The following is a 22,623-nucleotide window of genomic DNA, read 5'->3' on the forward strand; positions in this document are numbered from 1 at the left end:
CAAACAGAAGTAGAAGTCTAAAATAATTCAACTTTTTCCCCGACCCTGCGCGACCGCTCAGCATTTCTGCGCGGGCGCGCAAGGCTGCTGCGCGGCCGCTCAGCATTGCTCCGCGGGCGCGCAGGACCCTACTGGAAAAATTCCAGGTTTGCTCCGTTTCTTCTCCGTAATCTGCCCGTTCTTTTCCTCTCTCAATGGTGAACACATGCCAAGGCTTATTCTTGATGATTCCTCCTCCGAAATGCAATTAATACCCTGAAATGCATAAACACTAGAAAAATGCATCAAATACACAAAATAATTGATTTCAAGACACCAATTTAAGCCATTTTAAGACGTTCTAAGTGGTATAAAATGCCACTTATCATACATCTTCAATGACAACATTTCCAGAAATCAATTTGCCATATATATCCCATTGTGAAACCTTTGCTGTTGTCTCCAAAAGTCACTAATGGGCCAGCCTTCTCCTCAAACTGTGATAGCAGGGCCATATCACCTGTCATATGTCTTGAGTATCCACTATCTGTGATCCATATGACTTTTTTCTTTTTGCCCTACGCACAATGAGTTTAAGTGGGTTTAGCAACCCAAGCAGTGTTGGGTACTTTCTTCTTGTTAACAGATTTGATAGAGGTAGAGTTTGATGATTCAGAAAGAATAGAGTTCATTGAATGATGTGCATTATCCTTTTTAGCTGAAGAATTAATATTGATTTCCTTAAGATCAACTGTTAGCTTGTGGCAACTTATCATTACTTTCATGTTGCAAGGTATGCAATCAAACTTATCACAGAATGAGTAGGGATTTTCAGTTTTTGCTTCATTGTACTTGCATGCTCCCATTCCTAGCTTACTAACAACCTTTTTACAAAGGTGAGTTAGATAATTAACAGAGCCATATTTTTGACATTTTTTTCTTGGAGCATCTGCAACACAAGCAAAGTTGTTGCTCTTGTTTATCCCAATTTTTATTCCTAACAAACATAAGGGGAGTTGAATGTAATTCTGGCTACTTTTTCAATTTTAAAAACTATTCTACTATGAATATATATCAGTGTTTGATTTAGCTAAAGTACGGAATGAGAGTATTGAAGAAATCAAACACAAATTTATCAAATACAAGTATTTAAAAACTTTCTGGTGGATTGAATTTATCCAACAGAGATATATTAATATGAGAACTCTGTGATGCAATATCTTTGCACACAGCTACTTACAAGTTGAACTTACAAGAACAGAGAAATTCTTTACAGATATAACTTTATCTATTTCTCTGGTAATTGCCTACTAACTTGGATACTATTCTACTTGCTACACTTGGTTTATATATCACCAAGTTACATGATTAAAAGACAAACAAATAAGACAAAATATTACTAGTCTAATTTCATGGTTCTCTATTTCTCAATCCAGCATCTTTGAATATCTTCAGTTTGGCATGGAAATGGAAATGCTTCTTTGTTCCCTAAAACCTGTAAATAGGCTGCCACATTCCATTTGCCTATAATCAACGCATATGACTGTCAAGTCACTATCAACTGCTCTTTTGAATTTGTTCATCTATTGGAACTCAGTTAGATCATCCGTTAAAACTCAGTGGGATCATCCATTGGGATTTTGTTGGATCATCCGTTGAGAGTCTAGTTGATTATCCGTTGAGAATTTAGTTGATCATTTGTTGAAGCCTTGTGGAACATCCTTTGAGACTATCTTTATAGCAGTTAACTCCATTTCATTTATACAAGATTATATGACATCTAATATTTACAATTAGCAAACCTATCTTTTATATCAATCTAGTATTCAACATGACTTAAAATATTCTACAACATCTAGTTCTTTAAGGCATTACAATATGTAGAAATGTGCTACTAAACTTATTAATACATAAGCTACCCTTTCAACGGATATTGAAGTTATCATCCATTGAAAGCTATAAAGTTACTAGATAAAATCTACTAAGTGTTTTGTTTAACTTATCATCAAGTACACAATATATTCCTAACAATCTTCACAAATTTATGTCTACTGGAATTATAGCCATAAATTAAGAGAAACTTGATGATAACAAAACACCCTATGAATACAGACTGAATTATAGTAGATAAAATTTACAAGTGCTGCAAATTAATGACAAACATATAGAGGAAGGTTTGTAGAGAGTCTCACAAGCCATTTTCAAGGTGCTACTCTAGACTGAGCAGATTTAGATTATTTCCTTGACTGTCTGAACTTCTTACCCAACTTCTCATTATTTTCTTCAATCTGGTGTTAAAATTGCTTGTAGAATTCAGATTTATCCTCATTTATCTGATCCAGCTTTTCTTGCATATCCATGAGAGTTTCATTGCTTGAAATCTTAAGCTGATCTTCCAATCTGAAGAATCTTCTGATGCATTTTTCATCTTTGAACTCTATTATCTAGTAAGGCCTCAAATGCACTCTTTATCTAGTGAATAGAATAGTTAATGCTCTTGGGAGTGCATTTGGGTTTCTTTTGATGTTCATTATCTCCTCAATTTTATTTAGTACCATTTTCTTGGCAACAATGTTGAATCCAAAATTCTTCTTTATTGAGGAGAAAATTTTCACCAAAACAGATTAGCCTTCATTGAAAATTCTGTGAAGTGGCCAAGTCATCTCTTTTCCACCCTTGTACCTAAACACTAATCTTTATGGAAGATGTTTATAAGCATCAATAGCTCTACCTTCTTCTAGCTCATCCAGATAAAGATTTATGTCTGAGAATTCTTTGATGTAACAAATGAAGAGTTGATCTCCCTTATTGACAGTTGGTTTGGGTTTGGCCAATGATTTGGATTGAAGTCTGACAGGCTTGACCTTCTTGATTGCTCTTTACTTTGTCTTCTTTGGCTTGGATATGATTGGAATGTTTAGATCAGGAAGAGGTAGGCTTTCTCAATCTATAAGTTTATCCTTGAGAATTATGGTTTCACCATGGAAATTCATGTCAGGATAAACCTTGAATTCATCTTATTCCATTTTGGGCATGGCTATTTGACTTGAGGTAGTAGATTGGGTTGGCATATATTCATCCTCGTCTTCATTGAAATCCGACCTCCTATTTGGTTTGAGCTTGTATCTTTGTTTCTTAGTCTGCTTTGATTCTACTTGCTTTTTTTCATTCTGAGTCTTAGCTGTTATAGTGGGCATTACAGAATCTGTGGTTGCAGGCTTCTTAGCTTGGTTCTTGGCCTCTAAAGCAGCTTGCTTTTGTTATTGTTTGAGCCCCACCTTTTCTTTTTTCTTAGCCTCTGGAAACTGTGGATGTCCAACCACCACACAGATTCTGCGAGTCCTGTAACAGATATATTATCGAGTGCTACAACACCAGATACGGTTTCTGATAATGAGAGCAGCAGCACAAATTCTGAAGGTAGCAACGAACCCAAGAAGCTCAGATAACAGGAAGTCAGGTGGGTCCCGTGATTTTATATCAGGATAATAGATCTGCTACCGACTTAGCAAAAAATCTTGTTTTTCATGGGAGAAGCAAACATATAGACATTAGATACCACTTTATACGTGAATGTGTAGAGCGTGGGAAAATAGTCATCAAGCACGTGAGCACAGATATGGAGCGAGCTGATACCTTGACAAAGGCTCTGGTTACAGTGAAGTTCGAACGCATGCGCAGGCTTCTGGGTGTTAAAGACTTGTGCACAGAAGTTTAGATTACGGGGAGATTGTTGGTTTTATTTAATCTAAACTTGTTTATATATATTTTATTTATGTTTTTATTATGTTTGAAAATAGCTGGTGGACGTGCATTGCAGGTGCAGTAGTAGTTTTGATTAAGTCTTTAGCTGTTAGAGTCTTTTTAGGATCATGGAGAAATAAATGGAATAGTAGAGTACGTGTAGGAGTGTTTTCTATGTCTCAGCTACCACTATTGTTGGAAGCTTATTTATTCTGTTATGTATCTCATTTTATAAACATCAGACTTTCTACGTACTTTTCCTCTCTCTGTTAATATAAACACCTATATATATATAAGTTGATAGTTCAGGTTATTTCATCAAAATGTAGCTTAAATTGTTGCAAAACGTATCAATTTTTGAATGATATCCTACAAATATCACAATTTTATTGAAAATTTTGCAGATTGCACAGATTTTACAAGTCGAACGTTGCAAAATATATTATTCTACAAAACATGCTTACTTTGCACAAAATAAATGTTCATGTTCCAGAATATACATATTGTACTTGTAAATATATGAGATTTGCATGATTTTATTGAAGTAATGATATTTGTGAAACATGTTTTGCAAGATAACACATTTTAGAAGATATTTTATTTGCACAACATAGATGGACTTTATAAGGTGAACTCCATACAACTTTACTCTATAAGTGACTCATAACTTAACAATATTCAGTCACTAGTCAACTGTTTTTATATTTTAAAGCATTTTTAATCACATATTAAAAGATAGATGCACACGTTATACTTTACTACCCTATAACTAGTACCATTTATGTTTGTTAAAATAATTATTATTTTATTATTTTTATTTTTAATATTATATATATTGTAGACACAGATGAAATATAATTATATGAATCCATTATATTAACGAAATTCAAGTAATTATATTGAATTTATTTTATTAAATAAAAAAAATTCATAAAGAATCTCTCTTTTCTTCTTTTTTTTTAAAAAAATATTTTAAATATTCCCAATCTCATCGATTAATTTATAAAATTCATACAAGATTGTGTAATTATATCGATTAAATTTTGATCACTGGGAGGATAATAGTTTTAAAATTATCAAAGATTAATTTTTTAATTTCCAATCAAAAATCAACCAGAAATCGATTTATTTTATTTTTTATTATATATAATTACAAATTTTAATTACCAAAATTAAATCAAAGTTGCACAATTTTTTAATTTAAAAAATCATTGAACTTTAATTATAGAGTTTAGAGTAATTTTACAGTAGGAATCATAATAAAATCACACTTATCAAAAATTATTTTAAAGTAAAATTAAATTTAAAATTATTTTTTTCCAAATTTTAGTTGTTAAACTTTTTATAATCCCATACAGTCTATCCAAGGTGAATTCCTTTTAATCTTGAGAGTTTCTTAATAAGATTGTCATACATTTCCATTTCTTTGGTAGAGATCTGAGGAATTTGAGGTTTGAGTCCTTTGTTTAATAGACTCTTCCATGCAACTTTAGAGCATTCAGCAGTTTTTGAAATCTACTGAAAATGTCAATGAGTGGCTCACTTTCTTCACTATGAAAATGCTCATATTGTTGAATCAAGAGTTGCATTTTATTTTCCCTTACTTGCTCAGTTCTATCACATATGACCTGAATAGTATCCCAGACCTCTTTAGCAGTTTTACAGTTTATGATCTTGTCAAACATGTTACCATCAACACCATTAAACAAAATGTTCATGACCTTCTTAACCTTATGAACTTGTTTAATATCTGGATCAGACCATTCTACTCTAGGCTTTTGGATGGATGGCTTATTTACTATAGCAGCTCTCATAGGGACATGTGGGCCTTTCTCAATGCAGTCCACATATTCTAAATCTTGAGAGAGTAGATGCAGGTGCATCTTCACCTTCTAATGGTGATAGGTGTCTTTGTCCACAAATGGAATTAACAAGTGCTGCAATTTTTTGACAAACACAAAGAGGAAGGTTTGTAGAAAATCTCACAGGTCATTTTCAAGGTGCTCCTCTAGATTTAGAAAATTTAGCTTATTTCCTTGATTGTCTGAACTTCTTTCCCAATTTCACATTGTTTTCTTCAATCTGGTGTTGGAGTTGCCTGTAGAATTCAAATTCATCCTCATTTGACTCATCCAGCTTTTCTTGTATCTCCTTGAGAGTTTCATTGCTAAAAAGTTTTAGCTGATCTTCCAATTTAAAGAATCTTCTGATGTATTTTTCATCCTTGAACTCCATTATCCAATATGGCCTCAAATGCACCCTATCTCCAGTAAAAGGAATGGTTAATACTCTTGGTAGTGCATTTGGATTTCTTCTGTTGTTCATTATCTCCTCAATTGTGTTCAGTACCATTTTCTTGGCAACAATGTTGAATCCAAAATTCTTCTTTACTGAGGAGAAAATCTTCACCAAAACAGAATAACCTTCATTGAGAATTCTGTGAAGTGGCCAAGTCATCTCTCTTCCACCCTTGTACTAAAGTCTAATCTTTCTGGAAGATGTTTGTAAGCATCAATAACTCTAACTTTTTCTAGCTCATCCAGGTAAAGATTTATGTCTGAGAATTCATTAATATCACAAATGAACAGTTGATCTCCCTTGTTGACAATGGGTTTGGGTTTGGTCACTGACTTGAATTAAAGTTTGACAGACTTGACCATCTTGACTGCTCTTTTCTTTGTCTTTCTTGGTTTGGCATAGATTGGAATGTTTAAATCAGGAAGAGGCAGGCTGTCCCAATTATAAGGAAATCTGTGGAGAAAGGAAACACACAAAGTCTATTAACAAAGTTGCATTATGGTGATGTACAGATCCTAGATGAAGCGATTATTTTATTACAGTCCGTAATTGAAGATAAAAAGAATATTCCAGTACGCTTTGTGGTATATATTCAATATGCATATTCATTCTTATATTGGTTAATTGGTTATTTTTTGTTTTTAATATCATGGTCGTATCTATATAATCTGGCTTGTTACTTTTCATGTCATTTATACTAGTTGATTTTTACCTACTACTATTGAAGGAAATAATGGAAACTAAACATAGTCTCTAGTCGTTAGTCCACCTTTTGAAGAAATCTATCTATTTATAAAATTAGATGTTGAAGAAATCTATCAAATAGTTGAATTGGGGTTGCCGGAAAGTGTCCGGAATGCTGCTAGATTTTTTTAAACCTGAAAATACCAACTTACGACGGTTGTTCATCACATATTCCGTCGTAAATAGGCCCTAATTCCTAAAATATGACGTTTTTTCTGTCAGAAATTTCTAACTTACGACGCATTTTTCTGTCATAAAATTATGTTTTATCTTATTAAAAGTGGGTCCCGTAAAGTAATATCCGACGTTTTTTCTGTCGTAAGTATATAACTTACGACGTTATTTTTCATCTTATTTTGGTATCTTACGACGATATATACCGTCATAAGTAGATTTATTATTTTATTGATCATGTGGGCCCCTACTTTCTAACTTGCGACGCAATTTTATCTTCTCACAAAAAAATGAACTTACTACTCAACCAAAAATGACGATTTTTTTCCTTCGTAAATGGCTCAATTACGACAATTTCAGTTCAAAAAAACCGTCGTAAATGGCCAGATTTGTTGTAGTGTATCAGGTACAAGCTTTTAGATATTTTTTAAAACTTGGATATTGTGTCATTCTATTGTGTAAAATATGTACATCTTAAATGCCTTTGATGTGGTTTACATAATACCAAGTTTTGTGGTTTTCATTTATAGATGCTGGCCACAGTTTAAGTTGGGATACATCAAATATAAAGATGATGGTTGATTTTTTAAATTATTATCAGAACTGGGATCCTTCCTACACAAGGCATAGGACATTGCATAGCTGCTACACATGTTTCGTCCCAAACGACGTACCGGCTTAAAAATTTGGATTCTTAGTTTTCTTACAACTTGTATCATATGTCCTACGCTAGAGTGTATTGAAGATTATAGATGTATTGGTTGAATGATAATTAGTTGAATGTATTTTCTAAATTATGCAATGGACATATATTTAATGACTCCAAGGTTTTTAATTTTGTTAATGCATCAATTTTCTTGTAACAAAATGGATGTCTAATAATTCAATATACATCATTTTTACTGTGAAAAAGCTTATGTAAAAGAATAAAATATACATCACTTTTGTTGTGTTAAAAATGATGTCTAAAAGTACAATATACATTAGTTTCTCTGTGTTGAAGTCGAAGTCTAAAAATTGATAGACATCACTATTTTGAAGGAAATATATGTCTAATGGGCTCAAAGACATCGGTGTATGACCAATGTCTACAATAGACATCACCGACATCAATATCTGTTGTAAAACAACATAGATATGGTCGAAAATCGATGTCTATGGACATTTTTCTTGTAGTATATTGATTCATAGCAATTTTTATGGATCTTGTACATTATATCATAAAGGTGAGATGATGGGATGAGATTATCATTAAAGATACATCTTATAAAGCACATTCCTATGATGGGGTAAGTGGTGTAGGAAATGTAACAGGTACACATGGAATAGTGGACAATGTGCCAAGGAGAAAATCATGTTTAATTGCTACTTGAAATATTATGATCAAACAAGATTTCTTTCATGCTACTTTTATAGACCAATTTTTTTGCTTTTCTTTAACTCACCTACTAGCTAGATTTTACTTTTTTTAGGGGAATTTGATTTTAGTTTAATATTTTCTCAATGAATCAATGAAGTATTTCTAAAAAAATTGCATGCAAGTTGTCAATGAAATGAAGGAATTAAGAATTCTAAGAGTTTTGAATAAAGAACTTACATATCTTAAAACAATCCAAAAAAATTCAAAAAGTAAAGTGACCACTTTTTATTTGGGGGATTGAAGTTGGTAAATAAGCTCACTTTCATAATTTTATTCTTTTGATAACTTAATTAAATATTCACCTTTGATTTTTCAATAATGAAATTGTTGACTTTGTTTTATTATTGGTAATCTTGTAATTTAAATGTGAATTGGAGTTTACATTTTACATCATTTCTCTCTGGGAAAAAAAGACTTTTTGAGAAAAAAAAACTCGTACCTTCACCTATTAAATTAAATATTATTTACTTGAAAATAGTTAATTTTTTGAAACATGTAAATTTATGATGATATATAGAGGGTGTGCATATTGTGTATTGAGAGTGCTAAATTTGATCTTTAAGGAAGAAATAAAAATGATAAAATAAATGATAAATTTGCTTCACACATATCATTTTTTGGAATAACAATTCAATTAAAATAATAATTGACAAAATACATTTAATATTATCAAGTATTATAAAATATTGTAGAATTATTATTAAAACTACAATGATATATGTTGAAAAAAAAGATAATGTGTAAATTACTAAAATATATATTGATAACGGCTATATTGGTAACGGCTATATTGCTAACCCTAGAAAACTCCGCTCCTAGAAAACTCAGCCCCTAGAAAACTCCCCCTGTATTGTATCTATAAATCCCTTTTTCACAAGCCCTCTCCCTATCAACATCTTCAATTACAAAAATCCCCAATTACAAAACACAAGCTCAGACATTTCACAACAGATCTGAAGATGTCTTCATTCAACACACCTATAGCTTCCCAACCCAACCACCCCCCACATTCTCAACCCAACCACCTCCCACAGTTTCCACCTAAGAAGGTCCCGCGTGTGCACAAGTTTAGGTCAGTGGCCGATTTATATCAGGCCACAAAACAAGTTAATTTACCAGTCGATTCTCGGCCCCATCTTCCCAACATCTCCTGCCCCCCAGTCCACCCAAAAGAGAAATATATAGAAGATCTCCTGAAGGCAACCATAGTTGTTGTGGCTCCACATATTTATTATAATGAGCTCACATGTAAGATATGTGGATTTGGGGACAAAGAGGACCAAATATTGATATGTGATGATTGTGATAATGGGTTTCATATGAAGTGTCTGAGACCGGCTGTTCTTGAAATTCCCCCTGAAAACTGGTATTGTGATGGTTGCCGCAGTAAGCCAGAAGGTATCTGTCACTCTACTTCATTACATTTTATGTTTGTGCGGGTCCTAATAAAATTAATATCTAAGTTTTAGTCGCACTGATCTGAAATACAAGTTAGTAATAATTGTTGTGACCTAAGTGTTGATTTGAGATTACAATTGTTACAATTGTTAATAAACCACTGGTTGTAGAATTCTGATTTCAAACTAAAGGCAGATGATAATAATAGTTTGAAATTTTAATATATCTAAATGTAAATAAATTTTAGCTAAAATTCATTTATTATTATTATTATTATATTATTAAATTAAATATACAAATAAATGTAATTCACATAATTAAAATCTACACATTAAATGATAAATTTGTATTTTCAGTTTCAATAATGAAGAGTTTCTACTAAAAAAGGTAGAACTTTGTGTGTTTGTGAAAATTATAGAACTTGTGTAACTTTAAAAATCAAAGTAAGGTAAATAGGAAAAATGTGGTCCTGAATTTATTTTTATTTAATTTTACAATTGGGAGTTCTTTTTAAATTTGATTTGATTATATTGCAGAATTAACCAGAGATGGATCTAGTAAATCAAGGAAGAGGTATTTTGGGATTATAGCTAAATACATTTCACCGGAAGGTAAGATTTTATTATTTTTAAATCAAGTTATTGATCATTTTTGGAATTGTGTATATATATATATGTTGTTAATCTTTTATTATTGTTATTTAGTATATGAAGTGTTTTAATTTTAATTTTAATTTTGCTAATTTCCATATTATGTGACATAATTTTGCATTTTATCAATAGCATATTGTTTTATTTGTACTAATCTTGTCGAAAGCAAAAACAGACCATAAATCCGCCTAACTTCTTTGTAGCAGGTAGGGGCCTATTTCTCAAAGTTGTGTACATCATTTAAACTAACTAGGTACAACTAAAGATGTGCTAATTTTTCACATATACATTAAAAAAAATTGTTTCTTTACAAATGTAAATAATTGACATTTATCTTACTTGAGCTTTATTTAAAATATATTTAAAAATATAAACATGATTCATAATATTTTTTCTACTTATAGTTATATTATAAATTACTTAGTTGTATTATGAATTATTGTAATGACCTCATATTTTTGAATCCATGCCACTAATATTTTAATATTTTGATAGCTATCTTATATATTGTTGATATTCTAGGTCCTCAAAAAAGGCGTAAACGTTTGCCAAAAAAATCTACAAAATTTCTTCCGTACGTTCCAGCAAATGATGTTGAGAGTAGGAACAGACAAATGGATTCTTTACGTTTTGCTCTGCAGAGTAAGAACGTAGCATTTAGTGATAAACTGACATACTCACATGACATGGCTCCTAAATCTGCTAATCAATCCAAGTATGAGGCAGATGACATCCAGGTATATACATTTTAAATTTATACTTGGTAATTATATGAGCACAACTTGTTTCCTTTGTTAAGTAATGTTCTTTTCTTTTCGAATTTATCTTAATTGAATGCACATTGTATTTAATGTTATATTTCTTATATGGTTAGGAACTATCTACAGAAGATTACATAACAATAAAGAAATGTAAAGCAATGATGAAAGAAGGAAAATGTCCTCCTCTTAAAGTTGTTTTTGATGAAGTGGAAGGGTATAAAACATATTTCATAGATTAATTGGGTTTTGTTATTAATTATACAGATAGAATGTATATTAATTATGCATTTTTGCATTTCCAGGTACAAAGTTGAAGCAGATGGTCCAATCAAAGCCATGACTTTTCTTGCTGAGTATACAGGAGATGTAGATTTTGTCAGGAATCGAAGAGATGATGAGAATTTTGATAGCTTTATGACCCTCCTTACTTACAGAGACTCAGAAGAAGAAGATGGTCTCTTTATTTGCCCTGACAAGCGGGGAAATATAGCTCGCTTCATCAGTGGCATTAACAACCATTCTGCGTAAGTATTTATGTGGTTCATACCCTTTAATTCTATATTTTTCATTGTCTAGAAAATATGGATACCCATACCAAAATATTGACTAGTGCTGTAAAAATACAGGGAGGGAAGAAAGAAGAAAAACCTCAAATCTGTGAGGTACAATGTTCGTGGTAAATGTCATGTTTATCTTATCGCTCTTCGTAATATAAAAAAGGGAGAACGACTTTGTTACGATTATAATGGACAAGATAATGGATATGATACACAACATTTTATTTAGGAGGCATCGTAGGAATGAACATTTTTTTACCAATGTACTCATTCTTCATATTTGTTATTTTGTTATATATTTTAGTAAGGCTAAATGACTTATAATACATGTAGTTGTTGATATGTAGTTTCACATTAATGACTTATAATAGTTACAAATTTTAGTATCTGCAATGAATAGAATAAATTTGTAACAACTAAATCAAGAGATTACATAATATATTTTGAAACCACTGTATTGTATAAGTCACATATAAAACATTAAGAAAGTGCCACAACCTCTCCAGCATTACACACATATAACCTACATTCGGGAGCTAATCTACAGTTTCCTTTTTCACCACCATGAAGAAACTGCAAGTAATTATTTTTTAGAAAAATTGTAATTTTATTCTCTAACCCCTAAAACTCACATTCTAATCAACTTCCATAAATTTTTTTTCTCCAAACATAGAATTATGTTCCTTCCTCTTGCAAGTTTATATATTTATATATATATTCTTCTTCATTTGACACATAAAATCATAAATTTTTGAAGATCAGTTTTATGCATAGGGGCAAGTTTACTCACAAAAGTACTTAACATGTTTTATATTGTATTAAATAAGTGATAAATTTGACACTGAGTCAAACTTTGTGAGCTCCTTCATAAGTTTGATACCATATTAAGTAAAGAATTCATTTTAAAACTATAAAGTGTTAAAATTAGAAGGCCTAATAAAAATGAATTTATATTACAGTCTAACAATGGTAAGTGTTCATGTAGTTTTCATAGTCCATTGGTGTAGCACCTGCCTATACTTCCAAGAAAATTACAAATCAAATTTTATTATAATAAAGAGCAACTTCAACAAATTTCTAAAACTTTATGTGAAATATATATATATATATATATATATACTTAGTCCTCTAAGATACAAAACTTGTCTGATTCCAAGCAATATCTAGTTTTCTACGTCCTAACTTATTTTTTAATAATCAAATTTACTTGTGAATTGGGGGAGAGAGAAATGAAGCTATCAAAAAGTAAAAAGTAAGTGATATGTACTAGTTAGGGAAGATATCACACTACACGAAACACACAATACAAGAAATATGGCTTTTTTTGACCAGCTTATTTCGACCAACTCAAAATAATGACAAGAAATGACCGTGCAGAAATATCGGTCGGAATTTAAAACATAATAATGACCTAAAGATAATGGCGATCAGTATATGTGTATTACCGACCACTTATTCTGACCACGGTCAAAGGTTGTCAAATATTTTTTACTCTTGCTCGTGTGGTGTCTAGATCAAATAAAAATTCTGATCAAGTAAATTGAATGTTGTTCGGTCGATAAATGTAAAAGTCAAACCTTGTTGAATAACCGTTAAACTGATCTACACATCAGCTAACTTCGACCAGTATACCAATCGGGTGTTGGTCGGTTTTTCTCGGGTGAAAAAGATGATCTTTAATTTTCTCTGCAGTTATCAGAAAATGAAGTGTTTATGTTTTTTGACCGATTATGGTTATATATACATGCATATGATCTATTTACTTATAGTTTATATCATCTTTTGATTTTGTTTCAAAATTTATAAGTTAATCTTGAGGTATATTGCATACACACACATATATATTGATGATGGTTATAAGTGTGTGTGTTCATGCGCGCATGTCTTTATGTATAAATATGGAGTATATATGTGATCTAACATATTTTGTTTGTATTTTTTATAAATGTAGGCATGGATGCGAAAGATCGTTTCTACAGGGAAGTCGTCCGGTAACTCACCGAAGCGAAGGAAAACTTATCAAAGCTTGAACAAAAGATGTAGGAGAAGAAGATCAAAAATCAACTAATTTATGAGATGGACAAGTGTGGGATCAGGATGGAGGAATTTGAAGAGCAATTGAAGGTGATCGAGTATTTAAAGATGACTTACATCCATATTAGAGAATGTTGAATGTTGTTTTTTTTTGTTTTAATTATGTTAATTTATTCGGTGTAGGTATGAACTGCGATTTAATTCTTTTTGGATTGTAAATGATGAACAATGGATTTAATTATTGGTTTTTTATTTGAAATTTAAAAATTTTCCTGATAGCTTTAAAACTATCGGGCAAATTTTTAAGACATGATATAACCAATACCGACCAACTATTACAACTGATCTACTTAATCATGACCGATTGTGGCTTTTCTTGGGATTTATGCGAACAATGACTATATTCATCGTATATCGATCGAACTCATACAATACGGTCGATATCAGCCAGTCATTTCTATTTTTTAATCTAACATATCATCTGACTCTATACCAACCACATTGGTCGGTAATTACACAGACAAATTTACCGACTGAGGCAACAGTCGGTAATATTTATCTATTACGACCAACTTTAGGACCAAACATGATTGCAATTAGACATATTAAAATTTTTCAACCAACCTATTTGATTGATTGGTGTGAGATATAATATTTTAATCACATAAAAGTTCGGAAAGTGACCAATGGGGTTGCTTTGGAGGTTTTCCAATTATTTTTGCTTTTAGTACTTCTTGACGTCATTTTTTGTATAAGTTTAAGCTATTTACACACACAGACATATATATATATTCCTCTATAGCTTGAGATATCTACACTCTTTCCCTTTTAATCTTCATCCAACTTTGTAGCTGTAGATATGGGCGTAGATGCAGGTGAACAATCAACCATACCAAACTTTTTCAATAAATCTTTGATATACTTAGTGTAGCTGATGAAGATTCCATCACTTCTTTGACTGACTTGAATTTCAAGAAAGTAACTCAATATCCCCACCATACTCATTTCATATTCACTCTGCATAAGCTTAGAGAATCTTTGGCAAAACTTTTCATTTGTAGAACCAAAGATAATATCATCCACATAGATCTGAACTATGATCATATCATCACCATGCTTCTTGTAGAAGAGAGTCTTGTCAATAGTACCTCTAGTGAATCCATGCTTAATCAGAAATTCTGACAGTGTGGCATACCAAGCTCTAGGTACTTGTTTTAGTCCATAGAGAGCCTTGAGTAACTTGTATACAAAATTTGGAAATTCTAGATCTTCAAAGTCAGGTGGTTATTGCACATAAACCTCTTCTTCCAACTCACCATTAAGGAATGCACTCTTCACATCCATTTGATATACCTTGAAATTTGAATGTGCAACAAATGCAAGAAAAATCCTTATTGCTCCAAGTCTTGCAACTGGAGTAAAAGTTTCATCATAATCAGTTCCTTCTTCTTGTGAGTAGCCTTTTGTAACCAACCTTGCTTTATTTCTGGTGACTGTTCCATTTTCATCCATTTTTTTCCTGAACACTCACTTTGTTCCAATTATACTTCTGTTCTTTGGTGCAGGAACCAGTTTCCAAACTTGGTTTCTCTCAAACTGATTTAGCTCTTCTTGCATAGCAGATATCCAATCAAGATCAAGAAGAGCTTCCTCAGTTTTCTTTGGCTGAACTTGTGAAAGAAAACATGCATGAAGGCATTCATTTGCAGTTGTAATTCTAGTCCTCACTCCAGCAGTTGGATCACAAATAATTGCTTCTTTAGTGTGACTTCTATCCCTCATTCTGGTATGAGTTTGTTGACTTGAGTTTTATGTGTTTTCTTCACCATTGACATGACTTGCAGAACCTTTCTCTCTTTCTCCCCCTGAGTTTGTGCTATCAAATTCAGGTCCATGAGCTTCCATTCTCATGATTCACTTGTTAGTTGACTTTCCATCTATTCTATGATGTGTGTTGACTTCAGCTTCAGAATCACTATCAATGTTCAGATTTTCAAACTTTAGGGCTTCTGCTTCATTTTCATCAAGGCATTCCAAGCCTGGGCACTTGTCATCATCAAAAGTAACATCTGTGCTTTCCATAATTTTCTTTTGTTCAAGCACATAAACCTTGTAGGCAGTTCTTTCCAATGAATATCCCAAAAAAAATTGCCTCAAAAACTTTAGAGTCAAATTTTCCCACATATTCAGAGTTGTCCTTCAAAACATAGAACTTGCTTCTAAACACATGAAGATGCTTCACAGTAGGCTTCCTTTTAGACAAGATTGAGTAGGGTGGTTTTCCCAGATTCATGTTAATGAGATATATGTTTTGAGTATAACAGGCAGTGTTCACAGCTTCTTCCCAAAAACTAGTTGGTAAATTGCATCTTGCAGCATTGTTCTAGCAGCCTCTACTAGTGTTATATTCTTTCTCTCAACTACCCCATTTTGTTGAGGTGTTCTAGCAGCTAAGAATTCTTGAACAATGTCTTTGTATTTGCAAAATTCAGTTAAGGTTGCATTCCTGAACTCTGTTCCATTATCACTCCTCAATCTTTTCACACAATTCCGATCTTCAGTCTGCTTCTCAATCTTCGTCATGTGCTCAATTATGATGTGTGGATTTTTATCTTTAGAGTGCATAAATTCTACCCATGTATATCTTGAGTAGTCATCCACCATCACAAGTGCATATCTTTTTCTTGAAATTGACTGGACATTAATTGGTCCCAATAAATTTATGTGAATAAGTTGCAAAGGTGCACTTATCGAATTCACAATTTTACTCTTGTGACTTGATCTTTTTATTTTACCTTTTTGACAAGCATCACAGACTTCAACTTGAGCAAATTTCAGATTAGGCATATCTCTTACTAACTCATTTTTAACTAGAGTATTGATTGCCTTGAAATTTAAGTGAGATAGCTTCTTATGCCATGACTTGCTTTGCTCTACAGATGCCTTGGTATAGAAGCAACAAATTCCATCCTCATTTGCTGAGTCCAACTCTGCAACAAACAAGCTTCCCTTCCTTGTTCCTTTCAGAGCAACTTCACCAGTTTTCTTGCTGATAAAAGTGCATTCTTCTTTGTTAAATAAAACCTTAAAACCCTTGTCTGTAAATTGGCTGACACTGAGAAGATTTACTTCAAGACCAGCTACCAGTGCTACATCTTCAATGACAACATTTCCAGAAATCAATTTGCCATATATATCCCATTGTGAAACCTTTGCTGTTGTCTCCAAAAGTCACTAATGGGCCAGCCTTCTCCTCAAACCGTGATAGCAGGGCCATATCACCTGTCATATGTCTTGAGTATCCACTATCTATGATCCATATGACTTTTTTCTTTTTGCCCTGTGCACAATGAGTTTAAGTGGGTTTAGCAACCCAAGCAGTGTTGGGTACTTTCTTCTTGTTAACAGATTTGATAGAGGTAGAGTTTGATGATTTAGAAAGAATAGAGTTCATTGAATGATGTGCATTATCCTTTTTAGCTGAAGAATTAATATTGATTTCCTTAAGATCAACTGTTAGCTTGTGGCAACTTATCATTACTTTCATGTTGCAAGGTATGTAATCAAACTTATCACAGAATGCGTAGGGATTTTCAGTTTTTGCTTCATTGTACTTGTATGCTCCCATTCCTAGCTTACTAACAACCTTTTTACAAAGGTGAGTTAGATAATTAACAGAGCCATATTTTTGACATTATTTTCTTGGAGCATCTGCAACACAAGCAAAGTTATTGCTCTTGTTTATCCCAATTTTTATTCCCAACAAACATAAGGGGAGTTGAATGTAATTCTGGCTACTTTTTCAATTTTAAAAACTATTCTACTATGAATATATATCAGTGTTTGATTTAGCTAAAGTACGGAATGAGAGTATTGAAGAAATCAAACACAAATTTATCAAATACAAGTATTTAAAAACTTTCTGGTGGATTGAATTTATCCAACAGAGATATATTAATATGAGAACTCTGTGATGCAATGTCTTTGCACACAGCTGCTTACAAGTTGAACTTACAAGAACAGAGAAATTCTTTACAGATATAACTTTATCTATTTCTCTGGTAATTGCCTACTAACTTGGATACTATTCTACTTGCTACACTTGGTTTATATATCACCAAGTTACATGATTAAAAGACAAACAAATAAGACAAAATATTTCTAGTCTAATTTCATGGTTCTCCATTTCTCAATCCAGTATCTTTGAATATCTTCAGTTTGGCATGGAAATGGAAATGCTTCTTTTTTCCCTAAAACCTGTAAATAGGCTGCCACATTCCATTTGCTTACAATCAACACATATGACTGTCAAGTCACTATCAACTGCTCTTTTGAATTTGTTCATCTATTGGAACACAGTTAGATCATCCGTTAAAACTCAGTGGGATCATCCATTGGGATTTTGTTGGATCATCCGTTGAGAGTCTAGTTGATCATCCATTGAGAATTTAGTTGATCATCTGTTGAAGCCTTGTGGAACATCCTTTGAGACTATCTTTATAGCAGTTAACTCCATTTCATTTATACAAGATTATATGACATCTAATATTTACAATTAGCAAACCTATCTTTTATATCAATCTAGTATTCAACATGACTTAAAATATTCTACAACATCTAGTTCTTTAAGGCATTACAATATGCAGAAATGTGCTACTAAATTTATTAATACACAAGCTACCCTTTCAACGGATATTGAAGTGATCATCCATTGAAAGCTATAAAGTTACTAGATAAAATCTACTAAGTGTTTTGTTTAACTTATCATCAAGTACAAAACATATTCCTAACAATCTCCACAAATTTATGTCTACTGGAATTATAGCCATAAATTAAGAGAAACTTGATGATAACAAAACACCCTATGAATACAGACTGAATTATAGTAGATAAAATTTACAAGTGCTGCAAATTAATGATAAACATATAGAGGAAGTTTGTAGAGAGTCTCACAAGCCATTTTCAAGGTGCTACTCTAGACTGAGCAGATTTAGATTATTTCCTTGACTGTCTGAACTTCTTACCCAACTTCTCATTATTTTCTTCAATCTGGTGTTGAAATTGCTTGTAGAATTCAGATCTATCCTCATTTGTCTGATCCAGCTTTTCTTGCATCTCCATGAGAGTTTCATTGCTTGAAATCTTAAGCTGATCTTCTAATCTGAAGAATCTTCTGATGCACTCTATTATCCAGTAAGGCCTCAAATGCACTCTTTATCTAGTGAATAGAATAGTTAATACTCTTGGGAGTGCATTTGGGTTTCTTTTGATGTTCATTATCTCCTCAATTTTATTTAGTACCATTTTCTTGGCAACAATGTTGAATCCAAAATTCTTCTTTATTGAGGAGAAAATTTTCACCAAAACAGATTAGCCTTCATTGAAAATTCTGTGAAGTGGCCAAGTCATCTTTTTTCCACCCTTGTACCTGAAGACTAATCTTTCTGGAAGATGTTTATAAGCATCAATAGCTCTACCTTCTTCTAGCTCATCCAGATAAAGATTTATGTTTGAGAATTCTTTGATGTAACAAATGAAGAGTTGATCTCCCTTATTGATAGTTGGTTTGGGTTTGGCCAATGATTTGGATTGAAGTCTGACAGGCTTGACCTTCTTGATTGCTCTTTACTTTGTCTTCTTTGGCTTGGATATGATTGGATTGTTTAGATCAGGAAGAGGTAGGCTTTCTCAATCTATAAGTTTATCCTTGAGAATTATGGTTTCACCATGGAAATTCATGTCAGGATAAACCTTGAATTCATCTTATTCCATTATGGGCATGGCTATTTGACTTGAGGTAGTAGATTGGGTTGGCATATATTCATCCTCGTCTTCATTGAAATCCGGCCTCCTCTTTGGTTTGAGCTTGTATCTTTGTTTCTTAGTCTGCTTTGATTCTACTTACTTTTTTTCAGTCTGAGTCTTAGCTGTTATAGTGGGCATTACAGAATCTGTGGTTGCAGGCTTCTTAGCTTGGTTCTTGGCCTCTAAAGCAGCTTGCTTTTGTTGTTGTTTGAGCCCCACCTTTTCTTTTTTCTTAGCCTCTGGAAACTGTGGATGTCCAACCACCACACAGATTAATTTTCCATTCCTGTACATTTTATCAATTCTTTTCTTTAGCACTGAATCTCTAGGATCTTGGAAGAAAGAAATAAACCTTCCAAGCAGCTTCTTCTCATCAGGCTTGGGAGTTTTATAGGCGAGATCCAATGGATTTTTGTCTGAGTTCTTAGGATAATTGTTTTTTAGCTGAAAAATCACATTGGCATTTGGAGATTTGATTATTGAGGATTGACCCCTTTCCAAGTTCCCCAAGCTCATGTCATTGGCTGAAATTGGTCTCAATTGAGAGAAATGAGAAAAGGCTTTGTCTTGTTTCTCAATTGGACCAAATTTCTTCCTGATGTTCTCATCAAGCTTATCCCATTTTTCATTCAACTCCAATTCAGCTGTTGCTATTTTGATTAAATCAATGTTGTCAAGCATTGGTGGCTTTGTGAAGGCAATTGATAGAACTATTACCATGCTAACATTTATGTTGAGCACTTTCTTTCCCTCATTAAATGACTCTCCCTGGCTAATTGGAATGATAGAGTCTGTCTCCCCCTTTTTGTTAGCATCAAGTTGAGCAGAGTTTGAGGTCTGTGCAGCCACCAACTGTTGCAGTAAACTTGTTTGAGTTTCCTGATTCGTAAGTATATTGGACATTGATTTCTCTATATTTGTCAATCTTGAATCCATGACCTCAACCTTCCTGTTCAAATCAGTTTCCTTCCTTAGCTTTTGAGCTATTTCTGTCATTGTGGTGTTAGGGAGCCTGGCATCCAACCTTACTATAAAGTCTTGTTTCATTTTAGAAAGTTCTTGCTTTGGAGCATCCACATCTTGACTTTATTTGAGAGCTTGTATCTTGTGTAGTTGAAGAGATTCCAAGTGAGCTTTAAGTAAACTTTTGGTGTTGGCACTTGTGGATGCTTGAATTGTTGTTTGGGTGTCATGAATGAGCTTGAAATGTGTGGATTGGAGATGTGAATAAGAGCATTCCTTGTGCATTATCCATGATGGAATATCTTCATCTCCCCCTGTGTTCATGCCTTCTTCTTCATCATCCTCACCATCATCCCCAAAGGATTCTTCAGCATATTCAAAATCATCACTAGTTGTTGCGGGCATGGTAGTGATTGCATCCTTGGACCTTTGCATGGAGGCAGTTGTGTGCACCAAGTTGAGAATTCTCTCAGTAGCCACATTATCCTGTTCATCCAAAACTTGATAAGCTGGGACATGGTGAGTAAATGCCTCAGCTTCATAAGAAACAGAGTCTAAAACAGCTTGATAATCTTGCTGAAATAGCTGTTTCTTTTCAGCCTCATTGACATCCCTTAACTCACTAACAATGGGCTCTTACCATTCTTATGTACCTACTTTTCTCTCATGATCTCCCTTTTCTTGCATCAAGTGCTCCCCTTGGCTTCCCACCCTCACCTTCACCTACTAAGGTAGGACTCCACTCACTCACTTTTGCAAAGCTAGAAGAAATAGCTTGCATAGATTCACTCTTTTTCTCTCCTTTTGCCTGAGAGCAACTCAGCCTCTCACTCTGTTCACTCCCTTCCCTCAATCCTAGGAGTGATTGTACAACTACTAAATCATTTGCACTTGTAACAATAGTTGAGATTTCAAGTGGTGCAAAGATAGTCAACGGATGAGAAACATCCGTCGAAGTAGTAGTTGAGAGTTTCAACGGATGACTACTGTTAAGCACATTTATCAGGTGTGTAGTTGTTATGTTTATTAATTCTTACTTTCCCATTTCTATTGTTTTTCTTTTAGATTTTGCTTTACCCTCAATTTTCTCCAATTTTTCATTCAATTGCTTGATTGACAGATGGCCTACGTTGACTCTCTTATCCTTTTTCACCTGACTTGTTTCTCCTGGAACAAAGTTCTTGGAAACTAATCCATACTTCTCATTTAACTTAGCTAGCTGGGATTTGCTAACTAGCTTTATTTCACTTAACAGATGTGGTTCCTTGTCTTTCGACGGATAATTCTTTTGATTATTCGACGGATAACATTTATCATCCGTCGAATCCACATCCGTTGAAAGTCCTTCTTCCAAGTTGGAATTCAGTTTCTCTTTGCTCTTTTTCCAGGCTTCATCACAAAAAGATTCTATACCTTGAACTTTAGTAATTTGAGCATGAACGTCTCTGGATGATTTCCATGCCTTGATTACTTCCTGTTCTTGTTCAAGCTGCTTTCTTAAAATCTCCTCTTTCTTTAGGGATTCAGTTAGTTCCTCTTTAGCAGTCTTGCATTCTATCTTCAATTTCAAACTCAACAAATTGAGTTTCTAACATATTGTTTCTTTCACTTAAAAACAGATTGTTCTCTTTAATTTTAGTGTTTTCTTTAGTGAGAGATTTGAGTGTAACACGCATATAATATAATTCAGTAGACATGTCATTTATAGCATCATTACACTCAGCTTTAGATAAATGTGCTAGATTAGTGGTGATTACCTGATTACTTGATGAACTAACTTCTGCTTCATTTTATTTGGCCATCAGGGCTAGATTGACATAGCTTTTATCCTCATCTTCATCCATCCGCAGCCCAGTCATTTTTTTGAGTTAGAAAGGCCATTTATTTTTGTTTGAGCAAATCAAAATACTTTTTTTGTAATACACAGGCTCAAACTTCTTTCTGTCAGAATCAGGCTTTCTGCATTCACTTGCAAAATGACCACTCAAGCCACACTTAAAAAATTTGAATTTTGACTTGTCAACTATGTTTCTGTTTGGTTTGGTTGCTCCAAATTTTTTCTTGAATTTGAGCTTGGCAAACCTTCTGGATAGAAA

At 33.1% G+C, this 22,623-nt stretch overlaps 1 protein-coding gene across 1 annotated transcript; it reads left to right on the forward strand.

The window, feature by feature from the left end:
- The first annotated feature begins 9,318 nt into the window (after positions 1 to 9,318).
- On the forward strand, positions 9,319 to 11,954 carry LOC141720315 (putative Histone-lysine N-methyltransferase ATXR5). Its single transcript, XM_074522654.1, has 6 exons — positions 9,319 to 9,757; positions 10,294 to 10,368; positions 10,930 to 11,144; positions 11,282 to 11,382; positions 11,471 to 11,692; positions 11,795 to 11,954. The coding sequence occupies exons 1-6, from the start codon at positions 9,319 to 9,321 to the stop codon at positions 11,952 to 11,954; spliced, it is 1,212 nt and encodes a 403-aa protein (XP_074378755.1).
- Positions 11,955 to 22,623: the final 10,669 nt, after the last annotated feature.

This window comes from Apium graveolens, chromosome 4, assembly GCF_009905375.1.
Source record: "Apium graveolens cultivar Ventura chromosome 4, ASM990537v1, whole genome shotgun sequence".
NCBI classification, from domain to species: Eukaryota; Viridiplantae; Streptophyta; class Magnoliopsida; order Apiales; family Apiaceae; genus Apium; species Apium graveolens.